The 16863-nt window shown below is 40.0% G+C and overlaps 1 protein-coding gene across 1 annotated transcript in view; it reads left to right on the top strand.

Annotated features, from left to right (window-relative positions):
* Positions 1-8907: 8907 nt before the first annotated feature.
* LOC309795971 (uncharacterized protein) overlaps positions 8908-16863 on the top strand; it is a gene marked incomplete at its 5' end in the record, with an annotated part of 123479 nt that continues 115523 nt past the window's right edge. Inside the window, 2 exons of the mRNA XM_082608796.1 lie at positions 8908-8926; positions 9655-10440. Coding sequence (XP_082464922.1) covers positions 8908-8926; positions 9655-10440 — 805 coding nt within the window. The remainder of the gene's footprint in view (positions 8927-9654; positions 10441-16863) is intronic.

Raw genomic sequence — 16863 nt, 5'->3', positions numbered from 1 at the left:
AGACAGACAGATGGCCAAGAAGCACATGAAAAGCTGCTCAACATCACTAATTATTAGAGAAATGCAAGTCAAAACTACAGCGAGGTATTACCTCACACCAGTTAGAATGGGCATCATCAGAAAATCTACAAACAACAAACGCTGGAGTGGGTGTGGAGAAAAGGGAACCTTCTTGCACTGTTGGTGGGAATGTAAATTGATACAGCCACTATGGAGAACAGTATGGAGGTTCCTTAAAAAACTAAAAGTAGAATTACCATATGGTCCAGCAATCCCACTACTGGGCATATACCCAGAGAAAACCATAATTCAAAAAGACACATGCACCCCAATGTTCATTGCAGCACTATTTACAATAGCCAGGTCATGGAAGCAACCTAAATGCCCACTGACAGATGAATGGATAAAGAAGATGTGGCACATATATACAATGGAATATTACTCAGCCATAAAAATGAACGAAACTGCGTTATTTGCTGAGATGTGAATGGATCTAGAGACTGTCATACAGAGTGAAGTAAGTCAGAAAGAGAAAAACAAATTTCGTATATTAACACATGTATGTGGAACCTAGAAAAATGGTACAGATGAACCGGTTTGCAGGGCAGAAGTTGAGACACAGATGTAGAGAACAAACGTATGGACACCAAGGAGGGAAAGCCACGTGGGGGTGGGGATGGTGGTGTGATGAATTGGGCGATTGGGATTGACATGTAGACACTGATGTGTATAAAATTGATGACTAATAATAACCTACTGTATAAAAAAGTAAATAAAATAAAATTCAAAATTTGAGAAAGAAATTTTAGCTGTTTGCAGTAATCTTATTGGAGTTGGTGTTAATGATATTTTGTTCTGGGGCCATTGTGTGCTGTGTGTATACTGTGTGATTAAGTAAATAAATAATTATGTAACATTCTAGTTCTATCATCTCCTTTGTCCTTGTAAATCAGGATTCTCAGTGTGGAAAATTTATATTTGGTCTAGGTATAGATAGAGACAATAGATAACAGCTATATGTATAGAATATTGCCTAGCTCTGTCCTAGAAATAGTGATTAACCCAGCATCAATGAACTTCCTCAGCACCCAGATTATGATCTAGGAATACCCCTTACCACTAAGAGAGACCAGCTTCTTAGAGAAATGACTAATTCCAAGTGTGGGCTCGGAAATATACAAGATAATCCTGGAAATTATTGTCTTATCACATAGCAAGGAAGTTCTCAAAGGTTTCTAATATCATGTGACAAGGTCTCAGCTAACTTTAAGATGCTCGCAAAGGCCAAAGATGAGAAAATTTTATAATAACTGTAATGGACTGAAACATAAGAGTTTATAATGAAAACAAAACCAGAGACCTATATGGTTACCTTTGTAGGATTCCAGGGAAATAACTCGTTGTTTTATTAAAGGTGGTAAATATAGGGAAAGAACTGAGTATTTTCCCCCATTTTTCCTATATGACCTATTTCACTGGATAATGAAATATTAGTGGAGAATTATGTTTCTTTTTGTAGAAATATTCCAGCCAATATGTGAGGCTGGAACGATTGAATTAGAATATCATTTGTTTTTGCAACCTCTAATGAATTAATGGATGAAGGCTTTGAGCATCCATGGCTGCTAACATCACAAAAAGTGAGTCAACCAGTCATTTTATGCCTCCTGGTGAAAGAACACAGTACCATCAATGAGGTATTCTTCCCTCAACCATGATCAAACCTGAACCTGATGAAGCCTGTAGGCCCAACAACCTGGAGATAGAACAAAGGAACAGGGGTGCATCAGCAAAATCCAGACAGTGGGGAATTGTACAAGTCAAATGATCCCATTTCTTCAGCAAATATATTGCAAAGAGAATGGGGGAGCGGGAGGGAGAGAGAGAGAGAGAACATGCAGATTAAAATAAGTATTTAAAAGAACAAGCAAAACTAAACTTTATTGTTTCGGAATAGAAAAATAGATGATAAAACTACAAAGAAATGCAAGGAAGTGATTATCGTAAAAATCAAAATGTGTTTACCATTAGGGCTGAAGGAGGGGTCATGATTAGGTTGGATGCTTGGCAATATTCTATTTCTTTCCATTTTTTTTTTTGGCAACAATCTAAAACCTAATATTTTTTTCCTTCCAGTTTTATTGAGATATAATTACATACAGCACTGTGTAAGTTGAAGATGTATTTACACATAATGACTTGACTTACATATATTATGAAATGATTATCACAATAAGTTAGTGAACATCCACCTTCTCATTTAGATACAAAATAAAAGAAAAAAATTATTTTTCCTTGTGTTGAGAACTCAGGATTCACTCTCTTAATATTCATATATAATGTACAGCAGTGTTAATTATATTTATCATGTTGGACATTACATCCCTAGTATTTATTTATCTTATAACTGGAAATTTGTACCTTTTAATTACCTTCATCCAATTCCCACTCCCCGTCCCCCTCCATTTATTTCTCGACCGAGGTCGGGTTTAAATTATGTGTATTTTATAAAATGTATTGTTATGAATTTGTTTCATGTGGTTTTCTGTGTCTGTTATATTTTACAATTAGACTGTGGTGTAATAAGAATTGTATTAGGTCTTTGATCTGGATCCTGGCACAAAGCTCCTTAAAATTCTTGGAATTTCTCAGATAGAAATACCTTCTGTCATTCATAAGGTTGGTGAATGCATCCAGGTTCTGGGAGGGTGGTGCATCCCGCTTCCAAGGGGGCAGAAATTCCTGTGCTCTGGATCCTTCTGGACCGCACTCTATGTACCTTTTCATCTGGCTATTCTTCCTGTTCCTTACAATATCCTTTATAATAAACTGATAAATGTAAGTCAGTGTTTTTCTAAGTTCTGGGAACCTCTCTAGCAAATTAATCAAACCCAAGGAGGGAGTCATGGGAATCTCCAGTTTATAGGCAGTTGGTCAGAAGCACAGATAACAACCTGGACTTGAGTCTGGCATCTGAAGTGGGGAAGTCTTGTGAGACTGAACCCTTAAACTGTGGGATCTGATGCTATCGAAGAATTGAGTTAAATTTGTAAGACACCCAGTCAGTGTTTGCTGAGAATTAAATTGCTTTTGTTGGAAAAAATACATTGGAGAAGGTTAAACAAATTCACCCGTATCTTTCTGGATACAAGCTTTGAACTAGTTAAATTCATATTTAAAGGGTTTCTTCCAGGTACATTCAATTTAATGGAAACCTGTTGGAGTTTACCTAGAATGCCAAACTGTTAAAAGAGGCAACCCTGGGTATTTACACTAAAAGTGGCACTTAGTTTTGCCTTTTAACTTGTCAGCAATGGAAAATTCCTCCACACTAAAGACCATTAAACGGAATGGGATTGTTTCTTGGCACCAGAGGGTATTTGGTGGGGTATGGAAAGAAAACATGAGAAGTTTTATCTAGCTATCTGTCTATTTTTTTTTGAAAGAAAACATTTTGATTTCTTTATTGTATATGTAAGGACATCTTTTCAGACTGGGATCTATCTTGTCTATTTTTAAATCTTATCCTTTTCTATTTTTGTGTGTAGCTTATTGTGTATATATCAGTACTCTAATGCTATATATAATTTATAAATAAATAAATGTTAGGCATGCATACTCAGTATAAAATAAACATCATTTAAACAAGGAATGGTGTTGGGGAAGGTAAGTCTTTCCTTAGCCTCAAGTTCACAGGCCAGTGGGAAGGGAAATGAGTGATATCAGCAATTCCAAACATGAGCTCACACAAAAATCATAAGTACACGAATAATAATATCCTATATTTTGTCCTCCCAACTAATTTTATAGAAGAGACACAGATCTCAACAGGTCAAATCAATTAAAACATATCTAGGTGTCAAAACTAAGTTCAGTTTTGTCCTTGGTTTTGGAGGGATAGTGGTATTTTTATTTTTTGTCCATGCTGCATGGTGTGTGGGAGCTCAGTTCCCTGACCAGGGATTGAACCAGTGTTCCCTGCAGTGGAAGCACAGTCTTAATCACTGAACAGCCATGGAAGTCCCAACGGAATTTTTGTTGTTTGTAGTAGATTTATTCTCCTATTTAAGATTTGCAGACAATAAAAATTTTTTTCCCTGGGTTAAACAACAAATAACAAACACACATATATATATGTGTGTATACATATATATATATGTATATATATATATATATATATATATATACATATATATATGATAATTGGATTGTAAATTAGGGGAAATTAACCGTAATTTTGTAGGTACTCAAAAAGAGATCCGAAGTATACTTATCCAAAATAGATAAATCTTTGGTGGTGTTATATTACCACCCTGGATTATCAACCTGACTTCTCAATGTTCTAGAAACCCAAAGTTAAGATTGTCTTCCTTTCTGGTAACTAACCAGGTGCTGACTTGACAGTGTTGGCACAGGGCAATGTGACTTAGGCCCACATAATGCTAGTGCTACTCACTGTATGCATAAAATAATTATGATAATATTTCCAGGGGCCTCCCTGGTGGCGCAGTGGTTGAGAGTCCGCCTGCCGATGCAGGGGATACGGGTTCGTGCCCCGGTCTGGGAGGATCCCATATGCCGCGGAGCGGCTGGGCCCGTGAGCCATGGCCGCTGGGCCTGCGCATCCGGAGCCTGTGCTCCGCAACGGGGGAGGCCACAACAGTGAGAGGCCCGCATACCGCAAAAACAAAAACAAAAACAAAAACAAAAAAAAAAAAAAAAAAAAAAAATATTTCCAGTGGCTGTTTCCTGAATTGCCAGCCTATGTTTAGAAAGGTGATTATATTTTGAGGAATGCTTATGTAACAGCATGAGGGCTAATGTCTGTTGTTCATTTAGTATAGGGCTCTTCCTACATCATTATGATTTTCAAACATTTGTTAGAACTTAGAGCACTAGGCCCACTTGACTGCATATCATTTGCAAGGAGGGAGATCTCAGTGTCAGGTATGGATCAGGAACTCTGAATCAAGAGCAAAAGGTGCAAAAGAATTGAACCAAAAATCAATCAGTAGATGAGGCCTGGACACAGGGTATCGGTCACAATGAAGCAACATTGAACCCGTTGAGCTCCACGGTTTGTACCCTTTGCACTCTTTTTAGATGATCACTGATCAATTAGAAAGGCCCAAGGGAAACAGAGGTGAGTTGGAAGGCTGCCCCCAGCTCTCTAAGGGTTTGCATTTGGCCAAGAGCATAAGGCCAGAAGCATAAATTAAAAGTAAATTCAAAAGGTCCAAGTAGACTGTGATAGACTCAAAGATATGAGACTTCAGAGCTACACACTTGTTATTATATTTGTCATGAAGCAGTAAATACTTTGAAATTGAAAATACATCCACTTTTTAAGGGAAGACTGTCAGATCAGAGCAAAGGCTAACCAAGTCCAAGTGTGACACAGTTATGACTGTCAAGAGCGGGTTATGAAGAACAGTAGTTTCTTTAGTCATGACATTTTAAGCAGTCAAAGTAAACATTTTCAAAGTGGTTTCATAACAAACTGATGGTGCTATATATTTTTTAATTTCTTCCTAACATGACGTGGTCAGAAGCAGAATTACAGAAGAACTTGTTTGTGTGTGAACTAAAATAATTTGAGCATCATGCTATAAGAATGATTCCTTCTACAGAGTCTATAAATGGAATAAAAGGACCGTTGAAGATGCCTTCCATGTTATGGCAGGATGGAAAATTTCTCGGATGTTCTCACGTCATTTTGATAAGAGAAAGCTATATTTCCTTATTATTGCTACTGCTCTGGACTTAACAAGAAACTCTTTCCTTTCTTGAGATACTTAACTTATTAATCTGCAGACTTCTACCCAAGAACAACCCTACTCTGAGAGTCACCCTTCTGGAACATTGAGAGAAGAGTCCACTTGAATCTCCAAGTCCATTAAGAAGAAAAATGGATAATTAGGAACCCAAGAATTATTTGTAAATAAATCAAGACCATTCACTGCTTTGATGCTGTTTTCTTGTTGTGCAGTCACCGCTACAGCTGGTCAGCGTACATATTTGTACCATATTTGACACCATGCATGTGTCATCATCTTGGGATACAAGTAACAAAAGTCATGTGGCAATTTGTAATGTACATATTTCTCTTAACAAAAATAGGAAGAAAGTCATCTACAGTATCACAGAATTCCAGCATTCTAGGTCTCTATCACTTCTATTAATTCTTTATCAAGTAGCCAACTAGAAAATTTCTGGAATGTTGTATAAAGCAACTATGTCTATCTCTGAGGTGAGGGATGTGTGGAGATGTTAGAATTTGACCGTAAGCGTATTTGATTTTCTGAAGCATATATGAAGGAACTGCTATCCATGCACATCTATTTACAGTCAATCCTTGATCGCACTAGGCTGTTATAAGGTTTGATTGACATTGGCCTAGTCCCTGATTGGGTAAATACCTTTAAGTTGAGTTTTATTATACTTTGGGTTTTATTCAAAATCACTATAAAAAATAACCATATAAAGTTCCTTACAGTATTATCAACAATATATTGTTGTTTTCCATTCAGTAGTCTTGATTGGAAACATGAGTGAGAAAATTTTTTCTTTGAATTCAGTGCTAGGAAAAGCTTTGCTTCCACTGAGGAACAATCAGTCCCTTTTGAAAAATGGTGATTATATAACTGGCTGGGATACTTGGCTACCAAGAAGCTCACTGGTTTAATTTGTTACTCAGTGGCACATTTACTCTTACTTGTGTGCTTTTCCTTGGATTCTATTTTATACTTATAAATATTTATTTAAAAATTTTACTGTGCCTGTCTTTGTGAGTTGTTCAAATCCCTTGTTCAATGAAGTGGTGGTATAAGTAAATAATTTATATTTACTTATAAATATATATAAAAATTTGGTATTAATTTATTAATACCAAATTTTTAAAAAGAGATCAAGTTTGGGAATAAAATAAATGACTCCATGGAATTCCCATGGAATTACTTCCTCCCTACTCAAATCAATGGTACTAGAGTTTCCCTCTTGGGAATTAAGGCTGGAATCCTTTTTCCATTTCTGATTGAATGTAACTTTGGGAAAATTAGCTGGAAGCTCTACCCCAGGGAGACATCAACGTTAATAAAATTCTAAGGTATTTCCTAACTCATCATTTTCACCATAATCACAGCATGTTAGAATTTTATGTACTAAAGTTTTCCTTTTTAGATAAACTAGAGAATAGTTTGAAAGCATCTATTGAGCATTTTGCTTTTTTCCCCCATTAATGCATGAGAAATTTGATCAATTATTTTATCTATAAGTGAAATTAGTAGGGAGGGAATATGAGCCATTCCTGATGGCAAAACTTGAGGTGGTGAAAAATTTTAAGTTTTAGAATGGGTACTATTATTTACATGGTTCAAAATTCAAAAAATACAAAATTATATCTAGTTCAGTTTATCTTCAAACCCTGCCTTCCAGTTGTCTAGCTCCCTTCCCAAGAAGCAACCAATCTTATCAGTTTCTGGTCTATCTTTTCAGAGACATATTATGCTTCTACAAACAAACAACTGTATACAGTTTCCCCTTTTTAATAGAAAATAACATACTATTACATAATTGTTTTGCATTTAAAAATTTGTGCACATAATGTATCTTGGAGATCATTTCATGAAAGTTCAAAGAGCTTTCTCATTCTTTTTTTTTAAGCCTTCATAGGATGTCATTTTCTGGCTATATCATAATTTACCAGTCTTTTATTAATGAATGTACTTTAAAAAATCTTTTGATATTAAAAATGCTGAAATGGACAAGATTATATACACCTGCCATTTCTCATGTGTGTTGTAAGATAAATTCTTATAGGTAGACTTCCTGGCTCAAAGGATATGTGCCTTTGATTTTGTGAGGTATTGTGAGTTGCCCTTGATGGAGATCATTCTAATTTACATTCATAATCTGCATTGTGACTGCTTGTTTCTCCACACTTCTGCCAACACACAGTGGTTATTAAACTTTCTAATCTTTGTCAATCTGAGCAGTGAAAAAATGGTTTCTCAGTATAGTTTTAATTTGCAGTTTTCTAATGGAGAAAAAAAATGCTAACTTTTTTTTTTTTTTTTTTTTTTTTTTTTAGGACAAAGGACCACAAAGTTATGTGGGGTTATTATCTCCCTTAGTATTGTTCCTGGAGTCTGTAGCAGGTCAACATTAGAGTTCAGAGATCAAGAACATGGCAACATGCCCAGAACCAAGATGGAAAATAAAGTCAGCAGGCGCCATTTCAAGCATATTTGCCTTGACAGAGTCCCAGATGATGTCCCTAGAAGGTAACTTCTGTTTTTATGTGGATGCAATTAGAAGCTAAGTTTCAGATTCCCCAATGGCCCCAAAAGCTGATTCTAAATACTTAGGAGAAGGTTTTGTTTTGTTTTGTTTTTTCCCTTCAATCTATACCATGGAAAAATGAAGTAAAACAGGTTCTATATTTATAGATATAATTAAGCCACACAATAGAACTGTGGGGGGTTGGACCAAGTCACCTGGCTCACATGAGGGTTATAAAGATTAAATGGTATGTTTAACACTGGAGTATTCTGCTTAGGGAGGAGGTGTTGCTAATTAGCATATTTGCCTGGTGACTTGCAGAAACAATGTTAGTGCTTTGTTTTATTTTGCTTTGTTTTTTGGTGCTTTTGCATAAGAGAGAACCATTCAACGGTGTTTAATGCTGTACCTCTTTAAAAATAATCACAAAGGACTGTCATCATGTAATAGAATAAAAAGATTAGGAGTTAGGTTAGCTGGGTTTGTGATTGCCCCTCACTAGCTGTGTGACCTTGAGCAAATCGCTTCACCTTTCTGAGCCTCCATTTCCTCACTTGACAAATGGAGGTAATAATCTGACCTATATACCACTGGATCTTGCTGAAGAACTAATGGAACACTGTGCACATGAAAAGGCTTTATAACAGTAAATGGCAATACATCTGTTAGTTGATCTGATATTGATAGTATAGAAAACTTTGTCAATTACAGTATCCTCAGCTTAATTCTCAGAAAAAAACTTACTTCTCTTAAAAATCTTTTGGCAAATCCAAACCAGGTAATTAAACGTTTAAAAAAAAATTTCGACTCAAGTTGCCCGACATTTAATGGTTCAATAATGTTACATCCCTCGTTGGTGGACTAGCCCCTTTGGAAAAGCTTTGTATTAAAAATATGCCGATAGATGAAAATGTTTTATGGGCCTAATAGACAGCTATGGTTGAAATTTGTTCCGTTTAGCAAAAAGGACGTAATTTGTGTTTAGAGAAAAGTGTGTCGGGCCTCGTTTCTGCCCCTGGTGTTCTAGTCTCCTTTGCACTTTTTATTCGAAGATCTAACAGCTGGAGCTCATGTATTTAACCTTTAATAGGTGTTTGCTGGTAAACCTCTTAGAAGCACGAAGATAATACAGAGCGGGAGTCGGACACTCTGAAGACACAATCACTGCTGGTTCCTTGCAAATCTCCGCCCAGAAAATTCTGCCACCTTCCCACTCCCTATCCCCACCCCGTCCCTCCCTCGCGGCCCTGCCCCACGGCTAGCGGGAAGCCAGGAACCTGGCACGGAAAACACAGGTGGCAAGAGGGGGAGTAGGAGGCAAGATCCACTCGGCAGCAGGCCACGTTTGGGGCCCCAGCTCCGGGCACGGCTGAGCCCCGGTCGCCCGCGGGGACCTGCGTGGTTTCGGACCTGTGAGGTCTCGGGCCTGTGTGGTCTCCGACCTGCGCTTCTACCAGGTGCGTAGGCAGCAGCCCGGGGCGCCGCGTCGCGCGTGGCAACAGGTGCATCGCGGCCAGGAACAGACGCCGCCGGCGTGGGGCGGGCCGGCACTTAGCCCGGGAGCGCGCGCGGCTCCGGGATTGGGACCCGAGAGCGCGAGAGAAGGGAGGGAGCTGGCGGCGGGCCAGGCCCGCCTACCTGCGGAGCGGAGCCCAGCCGAGCGGAGCGGAGCGCGGCGGGAGCCTTCAGGGCCGGTGTCTCGAGGTACAGAGCCACGCGTCTTTCAAGTTTCTTGGGGCGCAGCGCCCTTGGCTGCCGCCTGGCCTTTGTCTCCAGCTGCGAGGCGCAGGCTGGGGCCGCCTGGAAGGGGCGGCGGCGGGCGAGGAGGGCAAAGGGGGCCGAGTTTTGCTATTTACAAGTTTCCCGAGCTCCCAGCCCTTGGCTCCACCCCCGGCGGCCGGAGAGGCGGGGAGGCTGGGGCGCCCCGGACTCCGGGTTCCCGCCTGGTAGTTGCAGCGGCGGGCGGGGGCGGGGGCGGGGGCGGGAGTTGGCGACAAGCCGTGGGTCCCCAGGTGCAGGCGCTGCCCGCTGGGCACTGGTGGCACCCGGGCCTCCCGGGTGGGCCTGGCGCGACTCCGCCGAGGGTCCAAAGGGCGTCCGGGCTCGGAGTGCTGGTCTCCCGGCTCCCCGGGGGCTCGGGGTTGGCTCGAGGCGCTGCGGGTAAGTGCGGAGTTGCGTCGATTGCCGCTTCCCAGCCGGTGCGCAGTGGGTATCTCGGGCGAGGGTGGAGAGTGAACCCTCTGAACGCGACCGTCACAGGGTACCGGACTGGCTCCGAGGGAGGGGGCGGGTATTCTGGGACCTTGGGTGCCAAAGTTGGGGGAAAGATGGGAGGCTGCGGAGGGCTGGTCTCACGGGGTGGGGGGTGGGGGGCGGGCAGCGCAGCTCGTGCGGAAGGGACGGATGCGGATCACGTAGCTGTCACCTTGAAAGCGACCGAAGGCGTTTACTTTAGAGTTAGTTACGCAGACTGACAAGCCCGCAGCCGGAAGCCGCCCACCAGACACTTGGCCCGCCTGGGCTCGTCCGGACCCCCCTGGGCCTGGTACTCAGCCTTCCTGCTGGGCGGTTCGCTTGGGCCCATCCTCAGCATAAGCAATCAGAGCTGAAAAGATGGCATTAATGAGGTTGCTGTAATTCCCAAGGTCCTCTCGCCTGTGTCTTACTACTTACTGCGGTTCACATGTGCTTTTCTAGCTCTTTAGAAAAATGCACTCTTAACTAAGGTCACCTGATTGACTACAGTAATTAGTGGACTTAGGTGTTTACCTACCTTAAATAAATCTCTTTGTCCTTTTTTTTTCAGACATAAACTCTTTTCTACTAAGTTATTTATTGATTCTGACTTGGATTAATTTATTTTGGAGTAAGAATGGAGAGATTAATTCTTCATTTAGCCTGCAAAAGTTTCACATGCCTCATTAACTACTATTTGTTTCAAATAGTCAGTGTACTAAGAAATCCAGTGTATTTTGTTTTCTTTGTTTGAATAAAGTCTTAGGCGAAACAGGGGAGATGAAAGCATTTGTGTTTTGCCAGGTGATAGGAATTCAACCATCTTCACGTTAAACCTTGAGCCCTTGGGCTGGAGGGTGAGCGTGGAGGGAAAGAGGCAGACCATCTAGGAGGCAGGGAAATTTAAAAAAATGAGAGTAGCTCCTTCCTGGGAACCTATGACCTCCTTAGGGAGTTTAGATGCACTCAGATAACAGTGTGTGGTTAACCCTGAAAGGAATTGCATAGTTGGAATTGCAATTCTGTAGGCAAACCTATTTTTCAGGGATAATTAGGGCAGGAAATGATGGGCAATTTAAATTGAACCAATGATGTCCTGTTTGTATAGTGCTTTACAATGTATAAAGTGCTTTTATTGATTTTTTTTTTCTCCCCTCAAGTACAAAATTCCCTAAGGAAAGTTAGGCTCTAGAGCACAGGCTCAGTAGTTGTGGCGCACAGGCTTAGTTGCCCCGCGGCATGTGGGATCTTCCTGGACCAGGGCTCGAACTGGTGTGCCCTACATTGGCAGGTGGATTCTTAACCACTGCGCCACCAGGGAAGTCCCACAGTATTTTCTTTATACTTGCTAACCTATAGCAGATTTACTTATTACAATATATAGTTTATATAAAACTATAACTGTAGTTAATACTGTTGCATGATTGTTTTCTTTTCTGCTTAACATATCATGAGAAACTTCCCATGTCATTACAGTTCTACATAATATTAGTGGCTACATAATACTACACTGTATAGATGTAACAATTTATTTAACCATTTCCTTATAGCGGAACTTTTCATTTATTTCCAATTACTATTATTAAATATATACTGATGCAACAAATATCCTTTATAAAACTTTATATATCGCCTATATTTCCTTAGGATGGAGTCCTGTGGTATACAGTTGATGGCTCAAAGATCTATCGATACAGAGTGACCACTGCTTTCTAAAAAAAAAAATGTTTTACCAAAGTTTGTTCCCACCAATTCCCACTCTATGAGAGTACTTGTGTTACTGTATTTTTGTTAATATGGAGACTCATCCTGCAAAGGAAAAATAATCATTGCCAGCCTTATAGGTGAACAGTGCTATTTCAATATTTAAATTTCATTTCTTTGATCCCAAATGATGTTGAATATAAAAAATCTCTAGTTATTTTCCATTTTTATTCCCTTTTAATTGAATGTAGTGCCCAGTTTTTCTCCTGGAGATACTAGTATTTTTCTAGTAATTCATAAGAGCCTTTGATAGTAAACTTTAGCTTTTCGTCGTGCAGATATTCCCCCCCCCAATTTTGTCTTTGTCTTACAAAGACAAACACTTAGCACATGTTTATAGTAGTTTTGACTTATAGAAGTTCTGTACTTTAATGTAGCCAAATCTGTTGACTTTCTCAAACAAAAATTTTAACTCTTCTGAATCATAGCCCAAGAATGATGTATGACAGTGGCACAAGATAACTTTTACGAGAATTCTCCAGAATTCTGAATCAGATTTTTTTTCAAATCCATTAGGAGAATCTCCATGTCTTGGAGTAGAGACTGTTGCAAAACAGATTGCTCTGTTGATGAGAGATAGTTGTGCGTGATATGTAACATTAGGAACAGCATTCTTTGAAATCTGAGAAGAAAGTTTTAAATCCCAGGGAATGAGCTTTCAGATCTGTTCTGTGATTATGTAAACTGGGCTCACAATCCATTTATCTTCAGTAGTTCATTTATAGTATTATCTTGTCACAATTCTTCTTTTTTTATTTATTATTGTAGTTTCATAGTGAATTGTTTTTTTAAAAATGTTAACACTTTTTAAAAAATTTATTTTATTTTTTATTTTTTGGCTGCGTTGGGTCTTCGTTGCTGTGTGCAGGCTTTCTCTAGTTGCGGCTAGCCGGGGCTGCTCTTTGTTGAGGTATGTGGGCTTCTCATTGCGGGGGCTTCTCTTGGGGCAGCATGGGCTCTAGGCGCACCAGCTTCAGTAGTTGCAGCACGCGAGCTCAGTAGTTGTGGCTCACAGGCTCTAGAGCGCAGGCTCAGTAGTTGTGGCACACGGGCTTAGTTGCTCCGTGGCATGTGGGATCTTCCTGGACCAGGGCTCAAACCCGTGTCCCCTGCATTGGCAGGCGGATTCTCCCCCCCGCCACACACACACTGTATTTTATTTTTACAAGAGATAAGTAAACTGACACCAAGCATTGTAAATGGATGACCACAACAAAAGCAGCAATGATTGCAATTACCAAACACGAAACACACTCTTACTATGTCATAATTCAGTCCAGTAATCCTCCACTGTAACAGCTCCTTTACTTTGCAGTGAAAATTGATTTGTATATTTTTTGCCTCTGAGTCCTTGTGGGATTTTTTTTTTATTCAAACAGAAAGTCACAAAACTTATAATCATCCTCATCAGTTCACTCAGTCCCATGTAATTAATTTTTTTTCATCTTGATCTTTTGTTAGCACTTTTATGAATTCATCAGTTTGCTGTTAGAGTTCTGAAAATGTTTATTCAGTTCAGCAGTATAGTTAGTTACCAGAAACCTGTACTTGTCAGAGTCTTTTCCATGAATTCCTTGAAGATGAAACCCTTTTATAGGAGCATTTTTGCAAAAGCATCAGAGTACACCCAGAACTGTCTGTAGATGACAAAAGACTTAAAAATGACCAGGGTTAAAGTTTTGATGAAAGTTCATAATAATGCAGTTGACAAGGAAATTTAGTTATTTCTGAGATATACATTTTAAAGTAATAACTAGAATTATGACTTATAACATTATACCAGAACATATAAGATTTTTAGAAATTTCATGTAATGTCTGAAGCATTTATATTAACATATTTCCATACAAATAACCCAAAGAAAGTTTAGTATTAGTTGTTTGTTTTTTTTATACTGCAGGTTCTTATTAGTCATCAATTTTATGCACATCAGTGTATACATGTCAATCCCAATTGCCCAATTCAGCACACCACCATCCCCACCCCACCACGGCTTTCCCCCCGTTGGTATCCATACGTTTGTTCTCTACATCTGTGTCTCAACTTCTGCCCTGCAAACCGGTTCATCTGTACCATTTTTCTAGCAGTAACCACTGCTCCAGCAGGGAAGCCCCATACTGAATTGTTGATATGAGTCTTTTTTCTTTTCTTTTCTTTTCTTGTGAATTATGACTATTTATTCCACATGTCCCCCCCCTTTGAACAACCACAACATAGACATTCAAGAAAAAGAAGAAAACAGTCTTCAGCTGATTCAAACCAGTGATACCAAAAGACTCACTATCTGTATTTATACACAGGATAACTATATTCTTAAGTAACCAGAGTTACTCCTACACCTTTCGTTTTCTTTTTCTTACCCATCCTCATCTCTATTTTTTTAAAACATCTTTATTGCAGTATAATTGCTTTACAATGGTGTGTTAGTTTCTGCTGTATAACAAAGTGAATCAGCTATACCTATACCTATATCCCCATATCCCCTCCCTCTTGCGTCTCCCTCCACTCTCCCTATCCCACCCCTCTAAGTGGTCACAAAGCACTGAGCTGATCTCCCTGTGCTATGCGGCTGCTTCCCACTACCTATTTTACGTTTGGTAGTGTATATATGTCCATGCCACTCTCTTCGTCCCAGCTTACCCTTCCCCCTCCCTGTGTCCTCAGGTCCATTCTCTATATCTGCGTCTTTATTCCCGTCCTGCCCCTAGGTTCTTCAGACCCTTTTTTTTCTTAGATTCCGTATATATGTATTAACATACAGTATTTGTTTTTCTCTTTCTGACTTACTTCACTCTGTATGACAGACTCTAGGTCCATCCACCTCACTACAAATAACTCAATTTTGTTTCTTTTTATGGCTGAGTAATATTCCATTGTATATATGTGCCACATCTTCTTTATCCATTCATCTGTTGATGGACACTTAGGTTGCTTCCATGTCCTGGCTATTGTAAATAGAGCTGCAGTGAGCATTGTGGTACATGACTCTTTTTGAATGATGGTTTTCTCAGGGTGTATGCCCAGTAGTGGGACTGCTGGGTCATATGGTGGTTCTTTTTTTTTAATAAACTTGTTTATTTTATTTATTTATTTTTGGCTGCGTTGGGTCTTTGTTGCCGCGCACAGGCTTTCTCTAGTTGCGGTGAGCGGGGGCCACTCTTGTTTTCAGTGCACGGGCTTCTTGTTGCAGTGGCTTCTCTTGTCACAGAGCACGGTCTCCAGGCGCATGGGCCTCAGTAGTTGTGGCTTGCGGGCTCTAGAGCACAGGCTCAGTAGTTGTGCCGCACGGGCTTAGTTGCTCCGCAGCATGTGGAATCCTCCCGGACCAGGGCTTGAACCCGTGTCCCCTGTGTTGGCAGGCAGTTTCTTAACCACTGTGCCACCAGGGAAGCCCTGTATGGTAGTTCTTTTCTTTTTTTTTTTTTAATTTTTAAATTTTATTTTATTTATTTTTTTATACAGCAGGTTCTTATTAGTTATCCATTTTATACATATTACTGTATACACGTCAATCCCAATCTCTCAATTCATCCCACCCCCCCACTTTCCCCTCTTGGTGTCCATACGTTTATTCTCTACATCTGTGTCTCTATTTCTGCCCTGCAAACCAGTTCATCTTTACCATTTTTCTAGGTTCCACATATATGCGTTAATATACGATATTTGTTTTCCTCTTTCTGGCTTACTTCACTCTGTATGATAGTCTCTAGATCCGTCTCTAGATCCATCCATGTCTCTACAAATGACCCAATTTCGTGCCTTTTTATGGTTGAGTAGTATTCTGTTGTATATATGTACCACATCTTCTTTATCCATTCATGTGTCGATGGGCATTTAGGTTGCTTCCATGACCTGGCTATTGTAAAGAGTGCTGCAATGAACATTGGGGTGCATGTGTCTTTTTGAATTATGCTTTTCTCAGGGTATATGCCCAGTAGTGGGATTGCTGGGTCATATGGTAATTCTATTTTTAGTTTTTTAAGGAACCAGTATGAGTCTTTTCTTGATGTCTGATAAGATGTATATGTAATTTAAAATGTTTTCCAAATTAATTTTTAACACTACTCATAAACTATTGGTTTGAAGGGGGAAAAAAAAAAAGCCTTCCAGATTTCTCAAACTTGGGTTATCTTTCCATACGATGGAAGCTTAAATATACCCTGAGGATGTTTAAAGACCTCACTAAGAGTGCTCTCTCCGTAGGAGCCTGAGTTCCTGCCTTTCACTCCCCATCTTTTCGAGCCTAACAATAAGCCATAGGCCCAAATATGAGCTGTGAGGATGAGGTTGGTATGTGGTGTGTGTTTGGAGGTACTTAGAAATGGGCCCAGACTCTCTGGAGGTAGGTGAACCTAGGAGGAAGTGACCATCACCACTTAGCTGGCAGGTACTTGGGCAGCAGTGGCTTGTGGCCACCACAGGAGATAAAGAGTGACCAAGAATGAGTGATCCTGCCCTGCAGGAAAAGAAGGATTAAATGGTTTGGTATGACATTAGCCAGCCTGAAATGTGGTTCAGAAAAGCCTGCTTTGATCAGGGTTCTCCAGACTTGGCTTGGGACAGTCCAATGTAACTAGGAACTGA

The sequence above is a fragment of the Mesoplodon mirus genome, assembly GCF_964341445.2.
Source record: "Mesoplodon mirus genome assembly, chromosome: 20".
In the NCBI taxonomy this organism is placed as follows: domain Eukaryota; kingdom Metazoa; phylum Chordata; class Mammalia; order Artiodactyla; family Ziphiidae; genus Mesoplodon; species Mesoplodon mirus.
The sequence above is the reverse complement of the archived record's forward strand: the minus strand, read 5'-3'. Positions and strand labels throughout refer to the sequence as shown.